The 27,100-nt window shown below is 45.6% G+C and overlaps 2 protein-coding genes across 2 annotated transcripts in view; one reads left to right on the top strand and one right to left on the bottom strand.

Annotated features, from left to right (window-relative positions):
- The first annotated feature begins 1,444 nt into the window (after window positions 1-1,444).
- LOC123029802 (glycoprotein-N-acetylgalactosamine 3-beta-galactosyltransferase 1-A-like) lies at window positions 1,445-12,249 on the top strand. Its single transcript, XM_044443123.1, has 3 exons — window positions 1,445-1,649; window positions 4,993-5,657; window positions 12,028-12,249. Exons 1-3 carry the CDS (start codon window positions 1,445-1,447, stop codon window positions 12,247-12,249), a joined length of 1,092 nt encoding a protein of 363 aa, XP_044299058.1.
- Window positions 12,250-20,809: 8,560 nt separating this feature from the next.
- The window catches only part of COL2A1 (collagen type II alpha 1 chain), an 82,136-nt gene continuing 75,845 nt past the window's right edge, over window positions 20,810-27,100 (bottom strand). The window contains exons 49-54 of the mRNA XM_044443150.1: window positions 26,701-26,754; window positions 25,135-25,242; window positions 24,345-24,633; window positions 23,433-23,620; window positions 22,247-22,489; window positions 20,810-20,956 (exon numbers count right to left, since the gene is read on the bottom strand). Of these exons, the coding sequence (XP_044299085.1) occupies window positions 20,810-20,956; window positions 22,247-22,489; window positions 23,433-23,620; window positions 24,345-24,633; window positions 25,135-25,242; window positions 26,701-26,754 (1,029 nt within the window). The remainder of the gene's footprint in view (window positions 20,957-22,246; window positions 22,490-23,432; window positions 23,621-24,344; window positions 24,634-25,134; window positions 25,243-26,700; window positions 26,755-27,100) is intronic.

Raw genomic sequence — 27,100 nt, 5'->3', positions numbered from 1 at the left:
AGATGTAAATGGGATCCCAACAGGCAAAAAGAAGTGCAATCCTAGGCACAACTCTGCAGAATTAAGTCCCACTGAGGACAATGGGACTTACTCCCAGGCAAGTATGAATAGGATTGCAGCCTGTAAGCAAACAAGTGACTGGAGCAAGATGCTGAAGGCAATGGCTCGAAGGAAGCCACTAACCCAGCAAAAGTCTTGGAGGAAACTGAGAGCATGCATCACTGAGTCTCTTTACAACTGGCTGTAGCTGAGTCCTTCCTCTCCTTCCGAAAAGATCCTGGACAATAGGATCTTCTGGTGGCTAAGTGGTTACCCTGATGATGTTTCTGATGGAAGAGAGTTGAGGAAACTGAACAAGGCTTGGTGTGGAGTCAAAGGGCTTCTTGGGGACACCTGGTGATCCATTCCTCGGACCACCCTGCATCTCCTGCAGGCATTGTGCTCACTTCTGGAATCCCAGTCCTTCTCCGCAGAGGTCTCTGAGCTCAAGTTGGCAATGTGCCTGCCACTGCTTAGACCTGTCTTCCCCGACCTGGTGCCCTCTGCGTGTGAAGTTAGTCATGGTGACTGGGAATTATGGGAGTTGCAGTCCAACACATCTGGAAGACACCAGTGGGGAGGCTTACTTTAGATAATTCTCTTGAATAGGAACATTCTGAAAACACTGTTTAACAGCAGTATGTGTGTGCATATACATGCATAGATAGATGTATATGGATATGTATTATATCCACAGTCACATTCACATTCCAAATACAGTGGTACCTTGGCTCACGAGCTTAATCCATTCCAGGACTCTGGTTGTGAATCAAATTAGTCATGAGCCAAGTCAAATTTCCCCATAAGGGTCAATGTAAATAAGGTTAATCTGTTCTGTAACTATTTTTTTCTCACAAAAATTTGAAGCAAAGTGACAAAGAACAACAAAGATCACAACCATCTCCCCCACCCCCAGTGAACATGCAGGGGAGTGGGGGGAGATGGGTGTAAATCGAGCGCACTGGGGGGAGACTGGCATGATCAAGGGCACACTGGGGGGGAGACAGGGGCAATCGTGGGTGCACAATCGCAGGCATCTCCCCCCACCCCAGCACGACCATGATCGCACCCGTGCGGGGAAGGCAGGTGCTCACGATCGTCACCCGATGCAGAGTCCGTGACTGCGGCAAAATTTTTATGAAATTTCTATTCGCAGCCCGATTTGCTCATGAACTAAGGCGTTCGTGAGCCAAGGTACCACTGCACTTTTGTTCCCATCTTCCCTGTTTGTTTATGGTGATGGGAGCAGCTAGCACTCATGAGCAGTGCACTTTATGACTGCCACTGGGAGTGCAGGAATAACAACCTGATTCAAAGTCGCTTTCTCTTTTCTCTTTCCCCAACAGGCCATGTGAAGCGCAGCCACTGCCCTTTTGCATTCCTCAGCCCCAGGCAGCCAGGTAGCATGGGGTTCTTTGGTTCCAAGAGATCCTTCTTGGCTTTCCAACTGGGCCTCATTGCTGGCTTCATCAGCGCCTTCTACCTGGTGGGCCCCCTGACATGGGAGTGGCCCTCACGGCCTAGCTTCCAGCTGCCACGTGGTGCCAGGGATCCAGAGTGGATTGTCAATGGATCAGCTCTCCTCAGTGTGACACACCCACACCTGGCAGGTAAGGAGGGGGGAGGAAGGCAAGGTACACTCAGGCAACCTTCCCCCGCTTGGTTCCCTTCAGATGTTTCAGATTACATAGAAACATAGAAACAGAGCAAAGGGGCCTCCAGGGACATCTAGTCTGACCCCCGGCTCCAGCTGGATCCGCTCACGATATGCCGGCCATGTGCATGTCCAGACTTTCTTTGAACACCCTCACTGATGGGGCCTCAATGACCTCTTGTGGAAGCCCATTCCAGACCCTCGGGGTCCTAACGGTCAGGAAGTCCTTCCTGGCATCCAAATGGAACCTTGGCTCCCTGAGCTTTGCTTCGCTGGAGGGCATCCTACCTTCCTCTGCAGGGGAGAACAGGTCTCTATCCATCTCCATGTGACATCCCCTCACATACCTGTATGTCGCCAACGGATCCCCTCTGAGTCTCCTCTTCTCCAGGCTGAAGAGACCCAGTTCCCTCAGTCTTGCCTCACACGGCATCCCCTGCAAACCGGCCACCAACCTTGTGGCCCTATGCTACACGGACTCTAACCTGGCTATATCCTTTCTGTAATGAAGGGCCCAAAACTGAGCAAAATACTCCAGTTGTGGGCATACCAGAGTCGTATAGAGTGGTAATAATACCTCTCTTGATCTAGAAGCCACACTTCTGGCTATGCAGCCAAGGGTGGCTTTCACCCTCTTGACCACCGCATCACACTGCTGACTCATGTTTAGCCTGCAGTCAACCAGCACCCTGAGATCCTTTTCACAAGTGCTGCTCTCCAGCCACTTGTCCCCTAACCTGTTCTTATGACACCTATTCCTATGCCCCAAGCTTCCAGCATTCCTAACCTTTTGCCAGTGGAGGATTGGGCTGACAAGGTTGCCAGGCTGAGGCTGCAAGAGAAGAACCTCAAGAGGGTCTTTTGCATATCCTAAGCTTTGCAGTTTGGTTGCATATGTTTTACCCACTGCTTGTACATACTATGGTTCTGTCCATGTGATTGTAGCATTGGGTGAGGGAGAAGGAAGCTACCTGAGATGCCCTCCAAAAGCAGCTGGCAGAGTATGTGTTGAGGGGACTGCTGACTGGAGTCAGCAGTCCCATGTGATGCATTAGTTGTTGCTCTCAACAGAAGGGATGTAAAAGCTCAGGCTCAGGAGCCAAATCTAGCTAAACTGGGCTCCCAATATAGCCCTCAGGGAAGACCCCACTCCTTTCCCTGACCATCAGTTTTTTCCTGGTTTCTAGGCTGTTGAGAAGTTTTTCTTCCATTCTAAAAGGTTGAAATGGCTCTGTCAGGATCTGGGCAGCTCCCGTGTGCCATCTGCTGGTCAAGCACCAGAACAACTACAGGATTGTTGCAGGATTGGTCCCAGATCCTGCTTTAGTTCTCAGGCCCTTGATGAGCACCAGCTGGGAGCCCTGAGGGAAGAATTATATAAGAGCAAGCTTTTCTGTCTAGAAACTGTCTTAACAACACAGGTTTTCTGATTCCTGTTTCTGGCCTTGGCCTTCTTCTTTGCCTTGTTGCCATGCTCTGCTTTTCCTGTCTGGTTATCCTGTCCTAAGGTTTCTGCTCCAGGCTCTATCATCTTAGTGGTTATTATTGTTGTTGTTATTCATTACATTTCTGTACCACCCATAGCTGAAGCTCTCTGGGCAGTTCCCACATTTAAGTCATCCATTCAGATTTCAACCAGGCCTAACTTTGCTTAGCTTTATTAATCTCTTGCCTGTTGCGACTATATTCTTGCCGTGCTCCACTCCGTGTTAACTGCTTCTGGGTTCCTGACCTTGGCCTGTTATGTGACTACAACTCAGTCTTTGCCATTGCACTGTGGACTGTGTTTGGACTCTGTACTGCCTTGGCTCTTGTTGCCTGAGTCCCTGGGTACGTGTCACCCACACCCCAGACTCTGACACTCTTTAGGCTTAATTAGTGGAAGTCAGAGCTTCAAATATGCTGGTGTTTTTGGTGTTTGGGCCTTATCCCTTTTGCCTTTAGCCACACTTGACCCTACAATGCAGCCCCTGAGAACTTTTCCAAAATGGAATTCAGCCTTCAGGATGAAAGAAGCTGCAAAAGCTTGTCCTACCAGTGAGGTGGTACACCGTGGGTATGTTTGCACATCATGCTAACCCAGCCTGGGAGTAAGCCATGGTGGGTTGCTTGTTCCCTGAACAAGCCATAGTGTACCCAGCAGACAATCAGAATTACCTTCAGGTCATTCACCTGCTCCTGCTCTTTCCTCCTTGGTCCCCTGGGGTTGTCTCAGGGGGCCCTGTAGTCCTCCCATGGGTATCCCCAGGAACCCTCCTGCAGGACCGTCTTGTCTCCCACTCCCTTCCACAATCATGAGACATTTTTGGCTCACTGAGGCCTTTTGTCACATTATCTTTTTGTTTTAGAGGTTGAAAGGTGACTTGCTAAGTGGCTTTTGCAATTCTCTTTTTGACAGCCACTAATATTCCCTTCGAAGCACCTGAGTAGCACATTAGAGGGGCTCATGGGGTTAGGAAGCTTTTTTTCCTTTCAAGTGTATGTGTATTTTGCCAGGCTTGTGCAACAATAGTGTACAATTCTTTAAGTACGGCAACTAAAGGTCTCAGTTGTTCAATATCCCAGGAGGTATCTCTTGTCATAGTACAACAGATACCAGTCCTGGAAAGTCACCCAAAGAAGCTCCAGAGAAGTCTTTTCTTTCCTTTAGTTTCTTTTGACAGCTGAGACAAGCTGTATTCCTGGGGATCTGTCTGAGGTGATTTCACAACCTGTGAATCTGAAGACCAATGTAAATAAAGTTAATGGATCAAATCCAGATTTAGTCATGCTTGAAATAATCCCACTGAATTCAGTGGGACACATTAGTCATGACTCACACAAGCGGGTCTATATTAGTCAGTAGTCATGATTCACACAAGTCCCATTTGTGCTGACAGAGTCATTGACTGGGTTCACACAACATGACAAGCTACACTCAGAGCTGAATATAGACTGAACATAGGTTGTCATTGGCCTGTGAACTGTTGAAACGTGGATTGTGTTGTGGGACCAAGTCATGATAATAAACTATGGTTTGTTAACCATGAACAACCTGCAAAGAGAACTCATGGTTTTTTGCTGGGTTGTGAGGTGTGGGTTCTTAGTTAACATATTCATGCAGTACAACAACCCACAGTTCAGTGATAGCCCACACTCAGCCTTGAGTGTGGCTTGTCATGTTGTTTAAACCCCATCAACTAAAAGCCAGTTGCTATGCTAAGGAGTAAATTAAGTGCTTGTTTAGTATTTGATAAATATGAACTACATACTGTCTGGCTGGAAAGGTCTGTTATTCAAAATGGCTACCTTTTCCTCAGGTAAAGATAGCAGTGTGGCAGATGAGCTGTTCAACAAGGTGCGGATCTTGTGCTGGGTGATGACTGGCCCCAAAAACTTGGAGACAAAGGCTCGCCATGTCAAGGCCACCTGGGCCCGTCACTGCAACCTGGTCCTTTTTATGAGCTCAGTGCAAGATGAAAACTTCCCCACCATAGGGTTGGATACCAAAGAAGGCCGGGACCAGTTGTACTGGAAGACTATCCGGGCTTTCCATTACGTGCATAAGCACCACTTTGAGCAGGCAGACTGGTTCCTCAAAGCCGATGATGACACATATGTGATTGTGGACAACCTGAGGTGGTTGCTGTCCAACTACACCCCTGACAGGCCCATCTATTTTGGCAAGCGCTTCCGGCCCTTTGTCAAGCAAGGCTACATGAGTGGGGGTGCTGGCTATGTGCTCAGCAAAGAGGCCCTGCAGCGTTTTGTGGCTGGCTTTGCCTCCAAGGTGTGCAGCCACACCAGTTCTGTGGAGGACCTTGCACTGGGCCAGTGCATGGAGAAGATGGGAGTTGAGGCTGGTGACTCCCGGGACCCTGAGAAGAGGGAGACTTTCCATCCATTTGTGCCAGAATCTCACCTGACTGAGAAGTTCATAAATAGGTTCTGGTATTGGAGCTACTGTTATTACCCCATTGTGGAGGTAGGTGCCAAATCCCTCCCATCGTGGGGCTTCCTCTGAAGGCGTGAGGGCAGTGACTTCCCTGAGTTTCAGGCAGGAGTCTTTCCCAGGCCTAGTTGGAGTTGTTGCTCTGCTAGGGTTGTTGTTCTACACGTTTCAACTAGGCCAGAGTCATCTCTGCCATTAGTGAAGCGATTGCCTTAGGCTACAGATGCCAAGGGATGGGGAGGAGCAGCAGGATGTGGAATTAGGGCGTGGCACCCAACTTACCCCATGCCCGCTAAGCTAGCCAGCTGTCCTGTGGAGCAGCAGTGGACACCTTCCCATTACCACTGTTGAGGTAAGTTTCATCTGTCAGATTTATGTACCTGGAATGTGACTGTGGGAGGGGGTGCCATCTTCTTCTTCATCTCAGGCAGCAAAAGATCTTTCTTGAGTCTGCCCTGTTTGACCCTGTCTCTCAAGTCTATAAAAGTTAAATTTCTGGGTAGTAGCAGATGTGCCTCAGCAGGCTAACAGCCTGAACTCCTCCATACCTTTGCTGTGAGGGCAGGCCCCAGTGGGTCTTCCTCCCAGCCAAAGGTGTGTGTGCAGCTGCAGCCCAAAGCACCATGTCATCAGCGTGGAGTTTGCTCCTTCATAGGTTGCAGCTCTCACTGTTCATTTGGAACGTTGGTCAGGTTTTAACAGGACAATTCATCACACTTTCTTTTCTGGCATAGATGGAACCAGTAGAACCAATGCCCTCCTTTACTGCTGAGGTCAGGAATCCTGCACCCACACGGCAGGAGCACACAACATCTCCAAGTATACTGAGTGTAGTGCTGGGCTGAGGCCAGTGCTGATCCCAGGGATGTGAGGATTCTTGGGCCAGACTCTTCCAGCAGGCCCCCTCCCTCCATGAGCCTGCCTTCTCACTACCCTTGCCACCAGTTTCTCACCATTGCTATGGGTGGCTGGCTTGGCAGGCAGGGAGTAAGCCGGGGCTAGATGTCAGTCAACAGGAAGTTGCAAGGGTGAAGAGGAGGAACGAGTCCAAGAAGCTATTGTCAGTGGGCCCTGACTGAGGTGTGGACCCTTGGCAGGTACCCAACAATGCCTCTCCTTGGTGCCAGCTTCAGCTGAAGCCATGCTACTTGGAGTGAGAAGAATGTCCTATTTCCACCAGTGAGGATTAGTAAGATAGGAGGCCAAGTTTATGTGACTGCCTGTAGCCATAGCCAGAGCATTTCCCTCACGCATGCAGTGGGTGATTGGTGGATGAGGCACACTTCCTCTGTTGGGTGGCAGGATGCTTAAGAGGATGCAGGGCTCCTGTGTCTTTCATAGTTGTGCTGAAGAGGGAATCTCAGAAGGCATTGCAGGCATGACCTGATGAAATTCCCTCTTCTACTCTACTGTAAAAGGTTGCTTTTTGGCATTTGGCCACTCTGCTTTTATTCCTATCCTCATCTAAATTTCTGCACTCTGTGTTGCCAGCAGTTAGCACTTTCTCCATGATGGCAACAACTTGTACTGCCCCTGGGGATAAGCTGGTAGAGTTAATAGCATTAAGCATTTCCCAGTGGTTATGCAGAGGGGCAGAAACAAGGCAGAATGAAGAGGACCTTGTTTGCCTATAGAGTACGTGGGAGAAAAACAGCTTGGGAGGTTGATGGTTAGTTTTGTCTGACCAAAGTTGGAGGAGGGTGCAGAAACTTGGATTAGGAAATGGGAGGGTGCAGGTTAATGGAAATGTGTTCGGCTTCAGAATTGGCTCTGGGATTGAGCAACCTGAGCAGATAAAGTGATTAGATTAATTGGAGTTTAGCTAATGCTCGCTGTGAGCTGCTTTGGAACTGAGCCAAAAGAATTTCTCTCTTCTAGGATGTATTGCGTCACAGATAGCTCTCGGCTGTTTGCCTTAGGGCTGTAAGTCCTTGTACCTCTCAATGTGGTACAAAGTTGAGCATGATATTACCTTCTGGGGATTTCTGAAGGCCTGGGAATATACCATTCTATTCAGAGGAGGGATGCACTGAAGAGATTTATACTTTAAACGAGGGGTAGGCAACTTCATACAATAGTAGAGTTGGAAGGGGCCATGAAGAGTCCAACCCCCTACTGTTGCAGGACACCAGTTTACGCCATCCCACTCAGATGGCTGTCCAATTTCTTTCTGAATGCCTCTAGTGTGGGAGAGCCCACCACCTCTCTAGGCAGCTGGTTCCACTGTTGCCAATTTTGGATCCACCTAATAGTTTTTTCATCTAGTCCAGTTTTTGCTAATTTGCTTATCGGAATGTCATGTGACTCTATTTCAAAAGCTTTGCTAAAGTTTAGGTAGATCATGCCCTCAGTGTTCCCTTTGTCCATTTGGGAGGCTACCCAGTCAAAAAATTAATTTAGACTGACAGGATTTAGAAACATAGAAACCGAGTGAGTCAGAAGGGGTCTCCCAGACCATCTAGTCTGACCCCCAGCTCCAGCCGGCCCCACTCACGACATGCCCACCATGTGCTTGTCCAGCCTATCTTTGAACACCCTTACCAATGGGGTCTCAACGACCTCCCGTGGAAGCCCATTCCAGACCCTCGGGGTCCTGACTGTCAGGAAGTCCTTTCTGGCATCCAAATGGAACCTTGGCTCCCTGAGCTTTGCTCTGTTGGAGTGCATCCTGCCTTCCTCTGCAGGGGAGAACAGGTCTCTACCCATCTCCATGTGACATCCCCTCACATACCTGTATGTCGCCAACAGATCCCCTCTGAGTCTTCTCTTCTCCAGGCTGAAGAGACCCAGTCCTGCCTCATACGCCATCCCCTGCAAACCAGCCACCAACCTTGTGGCCCTACACTGCACTGACTCCAACCTGGCTATATCCTTTCTGTAATGAGGGGCCCAAAACTGAACACAATATTCCAGTTGCGGGTGCACCAGAGTCATATAGAGTAGTAGTAATACCTCTCTCGATCTAGAAGCCACACTTCTGGGTATGCAACCAAGGGTGGCGTTCGCCCTCTTGACCACAACATCACACTGCTGACCCATGTTTAGCCTGCAGTCAACCAGCACCCCGAGGTCCCTTTCACAAGTGCTGCTCTCCAGCCACTTGCCCCCTAACCTGTACTTATGACACCTATTCCTATGTCCGAAGTGCAAGACCTTGCACTTATCCACATTGAACACCATCCTGTTGTCTCCCGCCCTTTTGGATCTGGAGTACCTGCTCCTCAGTTGTGGCCACTGCTCCAGTTTTAGTGTCGTCTGCGAATTTGATCAGCAGACTGTTCACCCCTTCTTCCATGTCATTTATGAAAAGATTAAACAGGATCGGCCCCAGGAAAGAGCCCTAGGGGACCCCGCTTGTCACTGGCCACCATCCCGATGGTTCCCCACTAATGGTTACCCTCTGCTTTCGGTCAGTCAACCATGCCCTAATCCATTGGCCAGTGCTTTGGTGTATCCCAAAACTCCTCAGTTTCTCCACCAGGATATCATGGGGCACTTTGTCAAAGGCCTTGCTGAAATCCAGGTAAACCACATCCACTGCATCCCCTCCATCTAGCCATCTCGAAACCTTGTCGTAGAATTCCACAAGGTTCGTCTGGCAGGACCTGTTTTTGCGGAAGCCGTGTTGTGTGACTGTCAGCCTCCCTTCCCTATCTTCATAGCATCACTAGATCTCTATTATGAACCTTTCTGTTGTTTTTCCTACAATGGACGTAAGGCTAACAGGTCTGTAATTCCCCATGTCCCTTCTACTACCCTTTTTGAAAATTGGGACCACTGATTCCACCCTCCAGTCCTCTGGAACTTCACCCATTCTCCACGAGGTCTCAATAATGGAGGCCAGCGGGCATGAGAGAACCCCTGCCAACTCTCTAAGTACTCTTGGGCGTAACCTGTCAGGGCCTGGCACCTTTGTAATGTCCAATGCCCTGAGGAGCCCCTCGACTTCAAGGGGGGTGACTCTAATCTGTGCCCCTAAGTCCCTGGCCTCATCTAATCTCCTATGCGGATCTCCCCCATCCTGCTTTGGGGAGAACACAGAGGCAAAAGTTTGATAAATCCATGTTGGCTTCTATTAATCACTGCATTTTCTTCAAGATTTTTTAATAATTTGCTCCAGAATTTTTCCAAGGATTGATGTCAGACTAACTGGTCTATAGTTCCCAGGTTCATCTCCTTTTTCCTTTTTGAAGATAGGGACAATGTTAGCCCTTTGCCAGTCATCTGGCACTTCTCCTATTTTCCAAGATTTATTGAAGATAATAGCCAGTGGTTCTGAGCGTTTCTCCACTAGCTCTTTTATGACTCTGGGATGGAGCTCATCAAGGCCTGGAGATTTGAACGTGTTTATTCCATCTAGGTATTCTTTGACCATTTGTCTGTCAATTTGTCTGCTGACTCTCACTTTCAGCTTTTTATAGATGCCAATAACCATGTTTTTCTTATTTTATGCTTTAAATTAAGCCAGATGCTTTTGATGGGGCTAATAAGTTCCTCTTCTTGTATTTCCGTGCAGGTATTTGTGTCTCTTACATATAGTGGGACTCCACCTCCTTTTTTGTCCTTTCTCTTTTTCTTAAACAGGTTGTATCCATCAATTGTAGAGTTCCTTCCAGATATTTGTGGCCCTCCAGATGTTTTGGCCTACACTTCTCATGATCTCTCACCATCCTTTACACTAAATGACTTGGGCTGATGGTGGTTGTAGCTCAAATCTTCTGGAGGGCCACAAGTTGCCCACCCCATTTAAAGCATAAACCTTTAAAGCATAAATCTTTGCCTGGACATGTTTAAAATATAAAACCATACCATGAAGAAAAGCAAAAAGGAGAATTATTCACTCACCCTATATAAAATCTGAGAGTTACCCACTGAAGTGGATTGGCCAAAGTTTCCCAGGGTGCTTTGACAGAAACAGGAAATGGCCATCTGCGCACAATCATTTGAACGGCAACCAGCACCATGGAAACAGGGCTCCTGCCATAGAGATTCATGGAGCAGAACTCCACCCCTTCCCGCCTGAGTGTCCTGCTACCCAAATGAGAAAGGAAGTGAGGCCTCTAAATAAGGGTGGCGACTGGGCAGTTTTTAAGTTCATTGAAGTTCTCTGAATTCTTCTGTGAAGCTCTTTTCCAGACATTAGCATATTTTTCTTGTTCTTTTTAAATTGGGGAAAGTGTTTTTTGTTTTTCCCAATTGAAAAAACGCTCTGTTTAATGTGCTTTCCCTCACCAAAACTGCACATCTACCATAGGCTGAAGCATGAAAATGCAGATTAAGGGAAGGAATTTCTTTGTATGCACACCTCTGAAAAGTATATGTTCATTTTTGGAAGTGCACATATGTGCAAGTTCACTTTTTGTGCATGAATGTAAGTCTAGGGAATTAGGAAAATTCCCCAAGAGCTGGGTCCCTGGTTGCATTTGGGATTTTGAGCAGGGAATGTTCTTGTGCTTTGCAAAGAGGAAAAATAACCCCCAGATCTAATTATTTGGATCTTTCTTAGCACAGTGGATTGGGAAGCAGGCTTGTGCTAATAGGATGTTCTGTTTTGCATAACACATAATAAGCAGGTGACACTCATTACAACCAGATATCATGATGGCTCGCTGCATGGAAGGTTTCAGCAGCAAAATCTCTCTCACACACTGGCTGATCAGTATAATAGGCAAACACATTTCAGCAATTGTATTTCCAACTAGATCTAAAGTACTGACAAGGGATAGATATTGTAGTTATCTGCCACAGATAAAATGCCGTGTGAACATTACTGTGGCTATATGGATCATTGGTTAATCCTCCATGGTAATTCTTTCTTATTCTGTGGTCTTCAACAGTGTGTACTTCTCGAAGCAGCTGTGGTGGGTGCTTTGAGAAGTACCCTTCCAAAACAAGGGATTTCCATTCTTGCTGCTCTGCCCCGGCCAGTTATTCAGGGCTGTGCCTATTCTCTACTCCCATGAAATTAGTAGCAGTATTGAAATCTCAGGAGTCCCTAAGGGATGCCTCCATAGCAATTTCAGTACTATGTTGTCAAGGGAGAAACTAGCTGTAGAATTCATATAAATGTAGACTTTTTTCTTGTTTTTAGATGCTTTCTTATGCTGTATAGTAACCCAAATAATCAGAATGTCATATGCTTGCATTTACTTTTAGATGTAATATGGTACTTTAGAGTTATATCAAATAATCAGAATGTTGTAGGTTTGCATTTTTGTAGCCCCTGAAGAAGGAAATTTACATTTACAAAAGGTGTAGGGCAGTAATGTAACATTTTTTCTTGGCATAAGAGAATGTATCTTTTGTTTTCTATTGCACATTGAAAACATTTACCCAGCAAAGTATCTAGTAAAATCCATGCTGTAACTTTGCCCATTAAATGTGACCTTTCTGTGCTCCGTAGGGCCCTCAGTGCTGCTCTGACCTGGCTGTCTCCTTCCACTATGTGAACTCAGAGCTGATGTATACCCTGGAGTACCTGACCTACCACCTCCGTGGCTATGGCTACCGCTACCGCTACCACCCACCCCTGCCTGAGAATGCTGCTCGCCTCCAGCCTCAGCCTCGGGGGGACCTCCCAGAGAGGACCAACAGCAGCGCCTCGGAGACTGATAAGAAGATGTAAGGGCAGGTGTGGGACACACGACTCTAGAACAAACCAGCCCAGCCACTGCTCAGTGAGACTTGCCATCTAATGTATCGGTGCCTTAGTGCCACTGGGCCCTTGGTCCTCAGGATGCTTCTCAGCAAGGAGCCAACTCCACAGAAAAACAAGGGCTGAACAGGCCACAGTCTTGGACAAGTTATTTTCATCTGCACTGGGGGCTGTGCATGACCTCACTTCCTAGGTAGGGTCATTGCATATGGCAGAGAAGCCATTAAAAGAAAATTAGGGTGCTGAAAAGTTAAGCACAAGCCTAGTGTGGGGCTGCATCCTTCCCCTGCAGTCCCGTTTCCAGCCTGGTTCTTGCTGCAAATGTGCAGTCCTCAAGCCATGCACATTAGGTGAGCAGCAAGGAAGAGGGAGCTTCTTGCATCGTAAGTGTTTTCGATGCCCTAGGTTGGAGATAACCCCATTCACAGTGATGGGGTGGAAGCAGCCTAGGGTTCTATTGGTAGATGCCTCCTAGATCATGGTTCTGCTGCCATGTGACTAGGCTAGAAATTCCTTGACTGTAGAGCTGAGGAAGAAGCGGACTGCAGAGGCACCCACATTTTTCTCCAAAGAAAAAATATTAAGCATCCTAGCAGGTCAGCTGGGTGGATACTGTTGTGCTAGGATGGCCCCAGCTCTTACAGCTGTAAGAAGCAGAGCGGGGGGGGGGGGGCGGTGCAGACCAGTTGCCCACCTGCAAGCTGTGTTGGTCATACTTCTACTAGAGGAGCAAAAAAGTATGTGAGATGGACAGGGTGACGGAAGAAGACACCTTTTTCCTCCTTGTACCTTGTGTACTGTATGGTTTCTCTGGAATCCATTGTATGGGTCCCTTAAGCTTTTAATCTTTAACTGGGGTGGGGACAGGAGCAACAGCTAGTGATGGGTGACCCTTCCCAGCTTAATTCAGAATTGGCCTGAACAAACCAAGATAGAGTTCCTTTTTGTAGAAATTTGAGCTGCAGCAGGGCCCAAATGCTGCTTCTTCCCCTCTCCTTTCTTGATTATCAGGTAATAATCAGGTGGAGGCCTCTGCTGGGAACTGTAGTTCTGTCAGGGTGAGAGAGTCCTTTGTATGCATGACAGTTGCCCTGGAACCTACTCTCCCAGCAGAGGCTGCTGCTGACTCCCAGGTGCAAGGGAACAGTTTCAAAGGTGTCTGCTATCTATATTAAGCACTTGGATGTGCTGGGGAAATTATTTCCCTGGTTGTGGTTTTGCAATGTCAAGGTTCAAGATTCTAGAGATGAAGCAACTTATATTTAAATCTGAGTTGGTCAATAATTCCCAGGTGAGTTGGGTGCTTATTGCACCTCAGTTTTATATACAGTGAGAGTTCATATATTGTGGGTGCAATCCTACACGTGTTTAGAGAGAAAACGTCCTGCAACCCTTAGTGTGTCCCAGCCAGCAGAGAACTGTGCTGTATGGCAAGTATGAGCTTCAGCACCCCCACTCCCTGCAGCTGGGCTACATCCTCTGCTGCTCTTAAAAGAACCATCAAGGTTAGGTTCAATTACATTACCCTGAATACCATTTTTGTTTTTTAAAAAAGCTGAACAACCCACACTTTTTGCAACAGTGGGATCGGGCCAGAGTAACATCTCAGTGCCCTTGCTGTTTGGCATGGTGCAAAGACCTTCCCCAACCTGGTGTCCTTCACGTGTGTCAGACTGGAATTCCTATTGCTCCCAGCTAGCACACATGGCTTACAACTCTGGCTTCTGCATGTGTCGGCATAAGGCAGGTGCTTGTATGATAGGTCTTGCTCATCTTACGGGCACAACAATCTGTGCACACATCTTGCTGCTGTTCTTGTGATATGTTTTGGAATTTGTAAGGTAACTTGAGATAGGAGATTGTATCTCAGGCATCTTTTCTGTTAGCACAGTGAAGAGTATAAATATTGAATGATGTATGAGAGCTCCTAGGCCAGTGATGGCAAACCTTTTAGAGACCAAGTGCCCAAACTGCAACTCAAAGCTCACTTATTTATCGCAAAGTGCCAACACTGCAATAAGACCTGAATACTGAGGTTTTAGTTTAGGAAAAACAGCTCACAGCCAGTCCAATCCTTGGCAGTGGACTGACTGGCCATGTGAAAGCTCGGACGAGTCGCGGCTAATGAGTTGTGGCTCGTGACATCATTGCCTGGGGTCACTACTCCTTTCTGAGCATGCGCATGGCCCCTATGTGTGCCATTATCCGATGCTCGGCTGCTGGGGCAACTTGGCTTGCATGCTGACAGAGAGGGCTCTGCGTGCCCACTGTGGCACACGTGCCATAGGCTCGCCACCACTGTCCTAGGCTATGCAGGATGGTGTTAAAGTGAGATGTGGATGAGGGGTTTTGTTCTAGTAACTTTGAGGAGTTTTCTGGCTATTAGGTGGGTGTTAAGAATGGTGTGATGGAGAAAATATATAAATTGTTAATGATTTATTTTTGGCTTGTAATGCTTACAGATTGAATCTAGACTTAGTTGAGCTTAGATTAGATGCATTGCAATTAGTGGGACTTAGTCATGACTAATAAGTTCCACTGATTTTAGTAGGTCTGTTTTCAGTGTGGCTGAATCTGGAACCAGCCTATTGTTTGGTGCAGGCTTGCAACAAGTATGCTTAGGTCCCATTGACATGAATGGGAAATACATGGCAGTGTTTCAAACTGTAGATTTTCCTATAAAAAGGCAAAATAAAGGGGCTTTCTGGTTCCAAGTCCCATTATTTCTAATCTGTCAGTGGCTCTCTGTTGACGCTGGCTGAGGACTTCCCTAGCCGAGACCTGAGATCCTTCTAAGACTGAAATGCCAGAGCTGAGCCATGCTTGGCTATCTTTTCATAGTGCCCATTTGCCTGAATGTCTTACAGGCTTTGGGGGAATCTGATGCATTCATGATACCTTTTGCCATTCACTTCAGTGGGGTGACAGTGCAGCTGTTCTGCCAGCACATGCTTCTTTATCCTTGTATGCAGAGCTGACACTGCTGCTGAAGGGGTCTCCCGGTGAAGCATGTGTTGTGCACGTTGATCAAAGCACACACAGGGTTTTTCAACTGGATTGGACAGTGTGTTTTCCCACAGTCAGCAGTAGGTATCATGAAAAGGTCAGTAATTCTTTGATCTGCCAAACAACTGTAGAAGTGATCAGTATGTGTTGACTATTTCATTTTCTCTGTAACTGGATAAGTTTAAATATTTAGGAAAAGTATTTTTTCATGAAGGTTGAATTTGTGAAGAAAAAGTTTGTTTTATTATACAGCTGCACAGAGACACATTTTAGCTTTTTAATTCAGTGCACAAATAAATGAACTCAAAGGGCATGGCTTTTCCTAAGGTGCTAGCTCCAGTGCTGATTTTAGAAAAACCTCTGCTAACAGGTTTTATTGAAAAGATTTAAAAGCTGAGTTTTATTTCAGAAATCTTATGCCAATCCTATAAATCAGCCTTCCTCAACCTAATGTCCTCCAGTGTGGTGTAGTGGCTAAGAGCATGGGACTGGGACTCAGACGACCTGGGTTCTAGTCCCCACTCGGCCATGGAGCCAACTGGGTGACTTTGGGCCAGTCACAGACTCTCAGCCCAACCTACCTCACAGGGATGTTGTGGGGATAAGATGGAGGAGGAGAATGATGTAAGCTGCCTTGAGCCCTTTGAGGAAAAAGGCAGGATATAAATAAATAAGTAAAACAAATAAATAAATAATTTTTGGATTTGTGGGCTTTATTTTCTGAACATGGGCTATTTTCCCAAAAGTCGATCTGGAACATCTGGAAGTTACCAGGTTTGGGAAGACTGCTGTACACCATTGTTCAGTTCTTCCATTTGGAGCATACTGGGCTAGCTAGATGGCCCAAAGGTCGTTTATACAGTGAGATAATTTAATGTTTTATGTAACAGCAATGCCCTCCCTTACCTGGCCTTAAAATATGGTTGCCTATGCTTTCATAGGTGTTAGGTGACTTCCTGTGAACTGGCTTGGTCTTAGGCAAAAGATGGATACCAACTGACTGGTACTTGCCTGTGGCAAGTAGGAATCTCCTCTAGGTAACTATGCAGGAAATTTTACTTTTTACTCTGGTCTTTTACTTTTCCTCTCTATTTTTAATGCCAAACATTACAATCCTAATGTTTTGTTGTTGTTGTTAGTCACAAAGTCGTGTCCAACCCATCACGATCCCATGGACAACATTCCTCCAGACCTCCCTGTCCTCCACCATCCCCCGGAGTCCACTCAAGCTCACACCAACTGCTTCAGCGACTCCATCCAGCCACCTCATCCTCTGCCATCCCCTTCTTCTTTTGCCATCTTTTGTTCCCAGCATTAGGCTCTTCTCCAGGGAGTCCTTTCTTTTCATTAGGTAGCCAAAGTATTGAGTTTCATCTTCAGGATCTGGCCTTCTAAAGAGCAATCAGGGTTGATCTTCTCTAGGACTGACCGGTTTGATCACCTTGCAGTCCAAGGGACTCGCAGGAGTCTCCTCCAGCACCACAATTCAAAGGCTTCAATCCTTTGGCGCTCAGCCTTTCTTATGGTCCAGCTTTCACAGCCATACATTGCAACTGGGAAAACCATAGCCTTGACTATACACACTTTCGTTGGCAGGGTGATGTCTCTGCTTTTTAGTATGCTGTCTAGATTTGCCATAGCTTTCCTCCCCAGGAGCAAGCGTCTTTTAATTTCTTGGCTGCAGTCCCCGTCTGTGGTGATCTTGGAGCCCAGGAAAATAAAATCTGTCACTACCTCCATTTCTTCCCCATCTATTTGGCAGGAAGTGAGAGGACCGGATGCCATAATCTTAGTTTTCTTAACGTTGAGTTTCAAGCCAACTTTTGCGCTCTCCTCCTTCACCTGCATCAAAAGGTTCTTTAGTTCCTCTTCACTTTCTGCCATTAAAGTGGTATCATTTGCATATCTGAGGTGGTTGATATTTCTCCCAGCAATCTTAATTCCAACTTGTGATTCATCTAGTCCCACCTTTCTCATGATGTGCTCTGCATATAAGTTAAATAGGCAGGGCAACAGTATACAGCCTTGCTGAACTCCTTTCTCAATTTTGAACCAATCAGTGGTTCCGTGTCCAGTTCTCACTGTTGCTTCTCGACCCGCATCTAGGTTTCTCAAGAGGCAAATAAGATGGTCTGGTACTCCCATCTCTTTAAGAACTTGCCACAATTTGTTGTGATCCACATAATCAAAGGCTTTAGCATAGTCAATGAAGCAGAAGTAGACGTTTTTCTGGAACTCCCTAGCTTTCTCCATGATCCAGAGTATGTTGGCAATTTGATCTCTAGTTCCTCTCCCTCTTCAAAATCCTGCCTGTACTTCTGGTAGTTCTTGGTCCACATACTGCTGGAGCCTAGCTTGTAGGATTTTGGGTATCACTTTGCTAGCATGTGAAATGAGTGCAATGGTGCAGTAGTTTGAACATTCTTTGGCATTGCCCTTCTTTGGGATGGGAATGTAAACTGACCTTTTCCAATCCTGTGGCCACTGCTGAGTTTTCCAAATTTGCTGGCATATTGAGTGTAGCACTTTTACTGCATCGTCTTTTAAGATTTTTAATAGCTCAGCTGGAATACTGTCACCTCCACTAGCTTTGTTATTGCTCAGACTTCGTAAGGCCCAATTTACTTCACATTCCAGGATGTTTGGCTCGAGGTCAGTGACCACCCCATCGTGGTTATCAGGGACGTTAAGCTCTTTCTTGTATAGTTCCTCTGTGTAATCTTGCCATCTCTTCTTAATCTCTTCTGCCTCTGTTAGGTCCCTGCCATTTTGGTCCTTTATCATGCCCATCTTTGCATGAGATTTTCCCTTCATATCTCCAATTTTTGTGAAGAGATCTCTGGTCCTCCCTATTCTACTGTTTTCTTCTATTTCTTTTTACTGTTCATTTAAGAACACATTCTTATCTCTTCTAGCTATTCTCTGAAGTTCTGCATTCAGTTGGGTGTGTCTTTCTCTTTCTCCCTTGCCTTTCGCTTCCCTTCTTTCCTCAGCTATTTGTAAAGCTTCCGCAGACAGCCATTTTGCTTTCTTGCATTTCTTTTTCTTTGGGATGGTTTTAGTTGCTACCTCTTGTACAATGTTGCGAACCTCCGTCCATAGTTCTTCAGGCACTCTATCAGATCTAATTCCTTAAATCTATTTGTCACCTCAACTGTATATTCATCAGGGATATGATTTAGGTCATACCTGAATGGCCTAGTGCTTTTCCTTACTTTCTTCAATTTAAGCTTTAATTTTGCACCAATATTTAGCTGCTCAGAAATAAGTTCCACTTAGTTTAGTGGGGAAGTAGGCTTGTATAGGATTACAGCCTAAATGTGTGGTTTGGGATTAGAAATAAGTGCTGGAGGCCACTAACTTTAGGGACTTATTTGCAAGAATGCAGCATGCAAATCATGCCTGTCTATTTAGAATGAAGAGCCACCAAATTAAATGGAACTTAGCCCGCAATTACTTGTTATGTAGGATTGCAGTTTTAAAGTTAGGGTGCTATCCATTCAAACTGAAGCATTTTTCATATCTATGCTATTAATGATAGATTTGAAGTATGTGCTTAAAATCTCTCCCACTGAAATCAGAGGAACTTACAGTGCTTCGCTTCCAGTTACAATCCTGCCAAGCAAGAGAGCCACTGACTGAATGGGATGTCAGTGTTTTCTCCACCCTGTTCCTTCAGACTCTGCTCTCAAGGAGCAGAGAGTAGATTTGGAGGTGCACATGGGGCTACAGGGAATGCAAATCCTGTTGCACAAGTGGCACCCTTTTCTGGGCAGAATAAATTATTTGCAGTTGATCCCCAGTCTTTACCCATTTGGAAAACTTACATTTATTCTATTTTGGTTATTGTTGATAGAGTAAAAGAAAACTGCCTCCAATGTTAAGGTGCTCTCACTTGTTTGGAAGAAGAATTCTTGTGTTTCACAATCACCAAATAAGAACCACTCATTTTCCTCATTTTTTATTTCTGGAATTATCATTTCTTCTTGAAAATGTTGTCCCAGGGAAGGCAAAACATCATTTAACAAAGGTTACATTATAGTGTGAAAATTAACACACACAAAGCAAATTCAACAAAGATGTTTTTATTTGGAATAGGAAAAGCATTCTACCTTGCGTGCAAGGGTGAGGGGGGTAGGTGTGGGGAAGCAGAAATAAGAAAATGGCAGATATTGGGGAGGGGCCAGGACCGCATACTGAGAAAAGGGGCATGTGATGTCATGGGCTTGACTGTTTACAAAAGTATATTACATATTAAAAATAAGGCATTTTTTCAATTTTCAAAGAAAACAACAACCTCACCCTGCACGTCAAAAGCTCTACCCCCAATCCCTCTTCTTGATTTACAGATTTTGAAAGGAACATGAACAAAAGAGGGGGGAGATAGTGTGAACAAATATTATGACAAAAACATGGCCATGTGTTTGCTTAATCCACCTGCTCAGCTTTAGAGAAAGGTATTAATTCCTGCATTGCTCCCAGAAATAAATCGCACATTACCTTTTATTAGACCAAGAGAGCTCTGTGTAACTCAGCTTATTTATGCTTACCATCAGCCAATCTGGTCTATTGAAAGGTCCTGCTTCATCCGCTTTGTTTTGTTTTTTAATGAAATGGCAATCAAACTTCAGACATGCATATGAGGAAACATTGGCTCTCAACCCAGTCTAACTCTCAGCTAAGGGAAGTGAAGACGGGAGAAGCATCTTAGCACCACTGTGTCTGTAGGAGCGGGAGGGTGGCAGTAATTCCCCCAACCTGCCCCTCAGCTCTGGCAGCGTGATCACATACAAGAGCTAGCCATTTTTTGCCTTTGCTTTTTAGTGTGAGGTAGCTTTAAAACCAGGGAAGTTTGAGAATTGACCCTATGCCTTCCTTCATTTTTAGAGAGCAGGAGAGGAGGAGGGGTGGGGGAAATAGAAGAGAAAAAGAGAGGAGATGGGGCAGGGCTTGGTAGAATTCAACATGGTGGACAGAAGCAAAATAATAACAAGGATCAGATCAACTTGTACTTTCCAACGAAGGTTTTTATATCAATTGATGTTAAAAAATACAGACTTGTTTTACAATAATAGCACCATCTTTAGTATTATACACAGTAATCTTGCTTGGGATACACACCCAGGGTGGGGTCAGGGTGGGGTCGGGGTGGGGGGAAGACTTGGCTACAACCTGTATTTGGGACAGTAGCATCTTCGAGGGGAGGCCCCTTCATGCATGCGACTTAGCTTCCTACCTCCACCTGACCCAAGAAAGGCCTTACAGGAAGACAATAAATAAATAATACCATTGTTGTTCCTTTTCTCCTTTACTTGCTTCGTGGTTTGCCCAAGTGATGGCGGCCTTAGAAACTGACAGAGTCCAGAATGTAAGCATAAAGGCTGGTAGAATTTTGAGAAGGGGAGAGAGTTTGGTTCAACTGTTCAGTGCAGAAAGTCCTACAAATGATTGGGAAGTACTTGGGTCCTTGGTTTGTTTTGGTATTATACTGAACTGGTTTTTTTTAAAAAAATATTTTAACTTTTTACAAAAAGCACACTGGGCCAATGTCAACACCAAATTCTTGATCAGGTCCACCAATGTCCATAGGTGCAATGTCAATGATGGGCAGCCGTGAAGTCTTCTGAGATCTGTATTCAATGATTGTCTTTCCCCATTTGCCAGTGTGTTTCTGGAACAGAGAGAAAACCAAAGTATGTTATTTTAAGTTCTGCAAACCTTATCTTGGATCAGCTGAGGCTAGAGTGACTTAAACTGATCTAGAAGACAGGGCAAGACTTAAAGTGACACTAAATATGCTAAAGAACAGACAGTTTCTACTGCAGCATAATTGAAGGAGGGAGGGAAGGAGGGAGGGGCATAAAAGCTCTCCACAGCAAGCAGGTTGGTGCTTTTTCATCATTCTCTTTTTCTTTTAGAAACAGCTCTGAGCCCAGTACTGGTTGTCCTGCTACACAGCAATGGTTATGTCACTATCTGACTAAGTATGTATAGTTTTCACATACTTCTGTCTACTTTGGAGAGCAGAATAGGCATATATGCATGGTGGGCCATGGCAGATTTAAAATGTGGAGGAGTATGAGGAGTTCCTACTTTCGTCAGTCTTTGTCACTTCTGTGTAACCTGAGGGACAGAGAGAGGTGGTGAGGTAGAACACCTCACTGAAAGGCTGCATCTAGGATCTTGTTTTATCCTCAATGGACCTCCAATGCCACTCTCATCTATAGTACCCTTTTCAGTAGTGCCTAGGGACTAAGACCCTCAAGAACACTACAACATACCATGGGTTAAGTGAGAATTGCTTAAGCCACTTCTCCTCCATCTGGGGTGGAACTTGAATGGGTAATTTGGCACCATGGTGCCTCATGGCCTAAATAACTCATGGAGGGCTGTAGTGGTAGCACAAACCAGGAGAGCCTGCTGAATGGGGCAAGTTTTGTAAGTGTGTGTGCATCAGGAGCTACAAACATTTGATGAGGAACTTTCCATGAATAGAGCCTTTCCTCCTGAAGACCATACTTTCTTTTTGTGGAAAGCAGATCCTGGATCTAAAACTAGATTCTTGACAGATTTACTGAAGGGTAGCCTAATGTATTTTAAATAAATAAAATAAATACACAAAAGGCACTACTAAAGTTCAAAGGTGGGAACAGAACAGAACAGTTGGAAGGGGCTATCAGGTCATCGAGTCCAAGCCCCTGCTCTGCTTCTGCATGTGTTCACCCATCTGGCTGCAAGCCCATATCTTACCAGCTTAGCAAAGGTGACTAGACATATTCAGTTGATATATAGCTTTACAGGCAGGATCAAGCATGAAAATTTCAGAAAAAGTTATCTCACACTGGAAATACTTCTGGACTTCCTCCCCATTTTATGCTCTCCAGCTATGAAATTATACCATGCCTATTAGGAAGATCTGTTAGCAGCCCTAATAAAACACCACCCTTTTTGAACTACTTACCGTGCAGCCATCATACAAGGCACTATATGTAAACCGGCCATTGCCCTCAGCTCTAATCTCTACATCATTGGATCCCTGTATCAGGAGAGATTTCTTAAGGTTTGCAGAAGCTTCATCCATGTAGGCAATGCTGTTCTTGCAGTGGTAGGTGAGGTTTTGAGAGCCTTCAGTTGACAGGAGGCGCAGGAATGTCATCTGGATGTTTGCAGTGTTAGGAGCCAGGTTGTCATCTCCATAGCTGAACTGGAGAGGAGGAAGGCAGAAACTGAGAAATGCTTTTGGGGGCCTTATGTTCATTCTAAAGGCAAGGAGAGCAAAAAGCAGGAGTGGTGGCGGCAGTGCACATGTCAAGTTCTAACTCCACTTAGGACATTGCTTCAGTTCTCAGTCACCTCATTGCAAAAGCCTTGAAGGGAACTTTCTCCATTAGCTCACCTATTCTTGAGTGGAGTTAGAACTCGCCTGCCAAAACTTTTGTTTCTCTTTTTCTCATATCTTAGGCAGAGGATGAAGTGGCTAGATGGAGTCACTGGGGAAGTGGGTGTGGACTTGGGTGGACTCTGAAGGATGGTGGAGGACAGGAGAGCCTGGAACAATGTTGTCCATGGGGTCGTGATGGGTTGGGCACAATTTTGTAACTAAACAACAACGTATCTTCGAAGTAAAGCTGAATATTGTGGCTATAAGCCAAATTCAGTTACATAATAATTCCCCTACCAGATTATACCAAAGTCTGCATCTTGTTTATGCATTTCCTTACTTCTCTATGGCATGCATTTTCTATCTTTCTTCCAATGAACGCAAGGCTTTGTCCATGGTACTCACCATCTACACATATCCTCACTGCTACCCTGTGCAGCAGATTAGGCTGAGAGTGACTTGCCTAAGGCCACTTTGTCAGGTTAATGGCTCAAAGGGAACTGAACACTCTTCTAGGTCCTAGACCAACACTATAGCCACCTATCATAGGTGTGCAGTGCTGTTTCTTCTGAACGTGATCTTTTTCCATCATACCCATTTTACAGCATCTTGGAGAAGCAATATATGTGGCTAGTGGAAAACTACCACAGGCAGGCTGAAAGATCAGGGGAAGGGATGATCTGGAATTGCAACCCTCTCACACCAGTACATTCTGTGCTTCACCCAAGGCAACCCTCTTGCCCCTATGCTGATTCTGGCTACTTACGTGGAAGCCTCCATTGATGGTTTCTCCAAACCAGATGTGCTTCTTGTCCTTGCTCTTGCTTGTCCACCAGTTCTTCTTGGGAATGTTGCTAGGCTTGGGGTAGACACAGGTCTCGCCAGTCTCCATATTGCAGAAAACTTTTATAGCATCCAAAGTGCACCCCTGGTTAGGATCAATCCAATAGTCACCTGCAAAATTAAGAACACAAGAGTCAGCATGGTGTTTCTTTGTATTTTTTCTATACCTATGTATATGTTCATACACATAATCACCCCAGTTCTCTGCTTCGTTTTCTTGGGTACACTAGGCTTTGTACTCTATATTCTATGGGGGCATTTGCACATCAGAGGCCTAAGCTGTTATCCTATGAAATTTGGAAGTATCAAATTGTTAATGGGAAAATTACAATGACACATTGCTAAGTTAAAATAATAAGCTAAAACAGAAAAAGTTATACATGCTAGAGCATCAAGTGTGCTCTTTAAGCTATAAAGAAGTGGGATTCTTTGAAGGCTGATAGTTTTTTTTTAAATCAGCTAATTTCTATTTTGTTATATAGTCTCAGCTCTTTAGGCCATGTCCATGGCTTTGGGTTTTAAATTCCATGCTGAGGGGAAAAGCATCTCTTCGTTCCCAAGAGCAGCATGACTTTCACTGACTTATGCAGGATGAAATATGCCCCCCAGGCACAGCTCTTTGAATCACCACTCATATGCCTTCAACTGTGTGAGTAAAGCTGAAATACCCAGTAAAGTTAGTTGGCAGAAGGTCAGAATTGCATAATTGACCTCTGCAATGAGAGCTACATGTACAGGCTCTGAGCAGTGAAACAATCCTTCCTGCTTACTGCTTAGTTATTATGCTACTACGCATCCTGGCAAACCAGGCACTGGTGGGTCCCAATCCACTCACCACTCTTCCATTCAGGGTGGCAGAGTTTCAGGTCACGGCAAGTACGAGCTGGGTTTTTCCTGCTTCCCTCGGGGCTTCGGATGCTTTCGATCTGGTTGTTGAGTGACTTCAGGGTGGCATCGACCTCAGCATCATGCTGCCGCAGGTTGCTGGAAGCCTGATCAGCTCGCATGTAACGCATTGGGTCAGGGCCTTTCTCTGTCTGACCCAGGCCAGCGAAGGCTGACATGTCAATACCGGGTCCAGGTGGGCCAGGAGGACCAGGGGGCCCAGGATTTCCAGGTGGACCCTGTAAGGTTATAGGAAGGAAGACAGTTTTGAAATTTTTGTGGTTAAACTTAAGAAAATCCCTGCCATGCCATTCCTGCCAGATTCACTACAGCCCCTCTATATACTGTCCCATCTGCTGACACCAAAATGTGATTAAGTTTGCAAGGAAGAGACTTATAGTGAAACTTCTACATTAATTTTGCTCTTGGCCAAGATCTTTTAATCCTTTCCCATTCCACCATTCCTTTTACTTCTAAAATACTTTATTGGAAAGCCTATTACCATATATTTGGTGACACACATGGTGCCTCAAGCAATTTCCCTTGGTAGAAATGCACAATCCTTTCTCAACACAAAAGACTGTGGGCTATCCTCAAAAGGAAGAAAAATTTGGTCCACTTCTTGACTAATCCCTTGGTTAACTCCAGAGAGAGATTCAAATCACAAAGGTGAAGAGGAAATACCCATACATGGGATGCACAGTCATGCACTTTATTTGCATCTTCTTCCAATTACTTACAGCAGGGCCAGTTTCTCCACTGCGACCACGAGGACCAGGGGGACCAATAGGGCCAGGCATTCCATTAGAGCCATCTTTGCCAGAGGGGCCAACAGGACCTGGGGGACCCTAGGAGAAGCCACAAAGTATATATGAGAAACAGACTGCCCATGGATACACGTATACAGGGCTTTTTTATAAGAAAAAAGGTGCCAGAACTCATGAAATTATTTACCTTTCACATGTAGTCAATCACTGTACACACACCCACACTCATCAGTTGTGTAATGAAACATAAAGGTCACCACCCACAGTAAGCACTCAGTGCATGGCCACACGGCCAATCACAAGCCAAGCAGCACCACAAGCCGCACAGCGCCATCACAACCAGCATGGACAAAGTGCACGTGTATTGGATTCAACACACAAGCAGCCCACATGCACCGTTTTAATGATTTTGCCGCCGACCTGCTATGCTCAACAGGGCGATTCAAATCCACGTGGACCAAACATCAAATTTTCAAAAGTTACTTTTAAAACTTGGAAAATCTGTCGAAAAAAGGTGCTGGAACTCTGTTCCGGTGCGTTCTATGACAAAAAAAGCACTGTGCGTATATACATAACAGGCTTTTTGTACAGGCAGAAGTATTACAGTGCTGTCACAATCATACACAATGTTTCCCAAAGCCCCCTGCTAAAGCAATGAATCCCCCATGTCTATATGCTGAATATGCCTTTTGACATAAAAGCTAGAGAGCCTTCTTCATCTATTAACCATGTGGGAAGTATGGTAATTCTAACAGCATTTCACATTTTCTTGCTATAAAAGATGAACAGACCCATTGGGTTCCTTCCTTCTTAACTCACAACACAGAAAATAAGAATTCCTTTCCCAGATGTCTGAGCAGTAAAACCACAAACAGCGATAGCTGTATTAGTCTGCTGCAGCCAGAACAAACTCCATGAACATAATAAAATGTATTACAGAAAAATCTTAGCCCACTTGGACAGCAGTTCAAGAGGGGTTGTAATGCCTGTGGCAGTGATGCCTGTCTAGTGGAGAGGAGCTCCAACATTGAGCAGAAGGTGAGATGGGCCTAGTAACACACCTGAACAAAGTTCTGCAGGCATAACTGTACTACCTTAGTTTGCTGCAGATATATACATATTTAATATTACATTTTTATCCTGCCTTTTTTCCTCTTGTGTGGGACCCAAGGCTCACATAGTTCCACTACAACAAACCTGTGAGGTAGGTTGGGCTACAAATTTGTGACTGGCCCAAAGTCACTCAGTGACTTATGGCTGACTGAGGATTGAACCCAGATATCCTGGGTCCACAGTACAACATTCGAACGACTACACCACACCAGTTCTCCAATGTTACTCCAACACTGGCTATTTTGGGGTGGAAAATACCAACTACTAGGGAAAAAAACCTTAAAATTTCCATAGCCACACACTTGGAGAATAAAGGAGTCATGTAGCAGATGACTTTACATTGCTACACACATTACGTTGTTGCACTCCTTGCTATTTCATCAAGGAGCTTAAGAAATAAATTTGTATCCTGGAAATTGGACTTACCCTGGGACCAGAGGGACCAGCAGGACCAGCAGTACCTTGATCTCCAGAAGGACCCTAAGCAAGAGAGGGGAAATGGTACACAATTATAGAAACACAGAAACAGAGCGTGTCAGAAGGGGTCTCCCGGGCCATCTAATCTGACCCCCAGCTCCAGCTGGCTCTGCTCACAACATGCCCACCATGCGCACGTCTAACTTCTCCTTGAACACACTCACCAATGAGGCCTCAACCACTTCCCATGGAAGCCCATTTCATACCCTTGGGGTCCTAACTGTCAGGAAGTGCTTCCTGGCATCCAAATTGAACCTTGGTTCCCTGAGCTTTGCTCCGCTGGAGCGCGTCCTGCCTTCCTCTGCACGGGAGAACAGGTCTCCACCCAGTCCTGTCAAGGCTTCTCTAT

The sequence above is a fragment of the Varanus komodoensis genome, unplaced genomic scaffold (genome assembly GCF_004798865.1).
Source record: "Varanus komodoensis strain SLA01 unplaced genomic scaffold, ASM479886v1 scaffold41, whole genome shotgun sequence".
NCBI lineage: Eukaryota > Metazoa > Chordata > Lepidosauria > Squamata > Varanidae > Varanus > Varanus komodoensis.
Note: the sequence above shows the minus strand (reverse complement) of the source record. Positions and strands in the feature narration are given on the sequence as shown.

What these genes read in the sequence shown, in the direction of transcription:
- LOC123029802 (XM_044443123.1), top strand. Translation starts at nt 1,445, where the DNA reads ATGGGGTTCTTTGGTTCCAAGAGATCCTTCTTGGCTTTCCAACTGGGC. An exon ending in GACACACCCACACCTGGCAG is followed by an intron (nt 1,650 to 4,992) that starts GTAAGGAGGGGG and finishes CCTTTTCCTCAG; the next exon opens with GTAAAGATAGCAGTGTGGCA. An exon ending in GTTATTACCCCATTGTGGAG is followed by an intron (nt 5,658 to 12,027) that starts GTAGGTGCCAAA and finishes TGTGCTCCGTAG; the next exon opens with GGCCCTCAGTGCTGCTCTGA.